At 43.8% G+C, this 3,378-nt stretch overlaps 1 protein-coding gene and 1 non-coding gene across 2 annotated transcripts; one reads left to right on the plus strand and one right to left on the minus strand.

Annotated features, from left to right (window-relative positions):
- Nucleotides 1-885, plus strand: LOC149498927 (uncharacterized). The gene has a single exon (XM_089721320.1). The coding sequence runs from the start codon at nucleotides 1-3 to the stop codon at nucleotides 883-885; it is 885 nt and encodes a 294-aa protein (XP_089577446.1).
- LOC149498928 (small nucleolar RNA R71) lies at nucleotides 259-365 on the minus strand. Its single transcript, XR_016319202.1, has one exon. It is a non-coding gene; the product is annotated as a small nucleolar RNA R71 (small nucleolar RNA).
- Nucleotides 886-3,378: the final 2,493 nt, after the last annotated feature.

Consider the following 3,378-nt stretch of genomic DNA (forward strand, 5'->3'; position numbering starts at 1 on the left):
ATGCTTTTCACATCAATTCAATATGGAGGTTTACCTAGTGAAGATCCAAATGCTCAAATCACAAATTTCCTGGAGATTTGTGATACCTTCAAACAAAATGGTGTTTCTGAAGATTCCATAAAATTGAGGCTCTTTCCTTTCACTCTTAGGGACAAGGCACGATCTTGGTTACAATCATGTCCGGCTGGAAGTTTTACGACATGGGAAGAATTAGCTCAAAAATTTTTAGCAAAATTCTTTCCATCTTCAAAAACTACAAAATTGCGAAATGAGATTATGACCTTTATCCATGATGATCAAGAAAGCTTGTATGAAGCTTGGGAAAGATTCAAAGATTTACTAAGAAAATGCCCTCACCACAATTTGCCTAAGTGGTTACAAGTTCAAACTTTTTATAATGCATTGTCCCCTAATATTAAGCTTACTTTGGATGCAGCTGCAGGAGGATCTTTTGAAAGAAAAGAAATTGATGAAGCTTATGATTTGATAGAGGAGATGGCAAGCAATAGCCACTATCAAAGCTCCTCCGAGAGGAGGAAAACTGTAGGAATTTATGAGATTGATGCCATCACTACGCTCAACGCCAAGGTAGACAATATGGTAAGAAAGTTAGACATATTGACTACTAATTCTGTGAATTCCATTGTACAAGCTTGTGATAGATGCAATGAACAACATGGGATTGGAGAATGCATGTTAGATTCTGCAAATCCACAAACCTTGGGGCAAGTAAATTATGTAATGAATCAAGGAAGAAGGAATTACCCGTACTTAAATTCTTATGACAATAGGTTGAGAAATAGTCCTAATCTTTCATACGGAAATTCAAATAATACCTTGAACGCACCACCAGGTTTCATACCTCCGGAGAAAAAAATCTCATGATGATCTCCTCACTACCCTTTCCAAATCACACATGGATTTTATGAACGAAACCAGAGAGAATAATAAAATCCAACAAGCTGTGATAAGGAACTTTGAGATTCAGCTGGGACAATTTGCAAACATGATGGCAGCCCAACCTCAAGGTATGTTCCCGAGTAACACTGAGAAAAATTCTAAAGAACAGGTCCAACCTGTGAACCCCTCCCCCAGAAATATACGCATATGGTGCATATGACTAAGGGCAGAAATGCACCATATGCGTATATTTTCGGGGGAGGGGTTCACAGTTTGGCGACTCCGCTGGGGAATTATGTAATCATTTTGCATAAAGTGGACTACGATTGTTGTGTAAACTAACCTGCCCTTCTCAGGGTATTATTTTACTATGCTTTGTTTTTCAGGGTACCCGAGCAAAGATTAAATGTTCTTTCTTTAAGAATGCTTAATAAGGAGAATTTGGACCTAATTGAATTTTACTTTAAATCATTTAAATTTGTTTATTTATTTGCATGAATTGAGAATCTTTTTCTCCATTGCATAAAAAACGAATTTCAAATGAATTTCTTCTCTCTCTGTTCAAACTTCTGAGTTTGGATAGCAAGTAGCGCTGATCGGCAGGTCTCTTTGATTATGTCGACGGACAGCCAAAGCGTCCTCCCTGTTACCGCAAACCATCCCTAATCCTTTTGGGGGTGGCCCATGAGTATGCGTACTGTTGGACCCACGTGAAACTCTTGGTTTCACATGTGGTTAGGTATATCCATGCTCAAGGTTCAAGGGTCCCTTTATAAGCCTATTCTCTATTTGTGTCATAGCCTATAGAACCTATCCTTTAGGGCTGTATGCACCCAATGATGTGAATCATATCATTAAGACAAATTATGATGTGATGTTGTGCGCATTCATGACATATCAGCTCATAAACATTAAGAACATTAAAAGGAACACAAAATATTCTTTTTAGTCATGCACAGTTGGACAAAGAGTCGGTCTACTTCAGCTAACCTGATACACAATACTACCCACTATACCCTAATCCAATTACCCTTAAACTTACAGGTACCCACTGTACGAGTGCCTATCCAAGTTCCAGTCACACCTACAGTGCTATCACCAACCTCACCAGCTTCACCGACCTCACCAGCTTCACCAACCTCACCAACTTCAACTGCACCAATGGCATCACTTACTAACATCCAAAACCTAGTGGAATAACCGGAAGCCAGAATGGAGGCCAGAATGAATGAGGCATTAGCTGCCCAGAGAACTGCCCTAATAGCTGAACTAGGAATTGGTAATGGAAATGGGGCTTCTGCTGGGGGAAGTGGACCTGCTACCTCCAATCAGGGTCCTGTTGCTGAACCGACAAACCCTGCCCTTAACCTGGATGACATGCCCTCCAGAACTGCTTCTAAGCTGGAAGCTCAGAAAATGAGAGAAAAATTGGAACTCCTGGAAAGGTCGATCACTGCCCTTAAGACACACAAGGAAGTGGTGGACATGGACTCCTTGTCCTTGTTCCCCAAAGCAAGACTGCCAACAAAGTTCAAAATGCCCAACATGGACAAGTTTGACAGAACCACTTGTCCCAAAACGCACCTGAAAATGTATGTGGGTGCCTGTTGACGTGTAATTTTATGCCCCCACCTGGCCCGATGATGATATGAGGACAAAAGATAAGGTTTCACAATAAACCAGGAGCATTTTGAACCAAGAGTTGAATCAAACCGCCCAAAGGAGCCTGACCCGTTGTGAATACCCAAATTTTGAGGCTCAGAAAGCCTATTTTCCCGGACTGCAAACAGTCCGGCCGGACCGGAGGCTATTTCGGAAGTTCACCGAAAATATGTCAATATGGTACTTAAAACGTCCGGAATATCGCGAGGATCGCGGAACAGGTCCCGGAATATTTTTCGGAGGTCCGGAACTCCCAAAAAGGCCCCCGGAGCGAGGCGCGGTGTCCACACCGGCCACTGCGGCGCCGGCCGCCGGGCACGGCGGCGCCTGCCGCCGGGCACGGCGACAGCAGCCGCCCAGCCTGGGCGGCACCTGCCGCCCCACTTCCTGGGCAAGGCCTGCCGCCCAGCGCCAGAATGAATGAGGCATTGGCTGCCCAAAGGATTGCCCTGATAGCTGAATTGGGTAATGGTAATGGAAGTGGGGCTTCCGGTGAGGGAAGTGGACCTGCTGCTTCCAATCAAGGACCTGCCACAGAACCGACAAATCCTACCCTTAACCTGCATGACATGCCTGCTTCTGAGCCAGAAGCTCAGAAAATGAGAAAAAAACTGGACACCACCAAACAGAAAAACAATGAACCTTTTCCCTCGTTCCTTACGAGGAAAAGGACCAAGGTCGCTCAAATGATCAACCGGCCTTCTGAACAAGAACAGGTAGACATAATCATAAAGAACCTGCAGTCTGTCTACCAACAACAGTTACAAACCCAATACTTACCAACCTTCCAGTCACTCATTGCCACTGCTACAAAGG

This window comes from Jatropha curcas, chromosome 1, assembly GCF_041381405.1.
Source record: "Jatropha curcas cultivar XTBG-Jc1 chromosome 1, XTBG_Jcur_1.0, whole genome shotgun sequence".
In the NCBI taxonomy this organism is placed as follows: domain Eukaryota; kingdom Viridiplantae; phylum Streptophyta; class Magnoliopsida; order Malpighiales; family Euphorbiaceae; genus Jatropha; species Jatropha curcas.

Excerpts from the sequence above, each read along its gene's own strand:
- LOC149498927 (XM_089721320.1), top strand. The coding sequence starts at position 1 with ATGCTTTTCACATCAATTCAATATGGAGGTTTACCTAGTGAAGATCCA.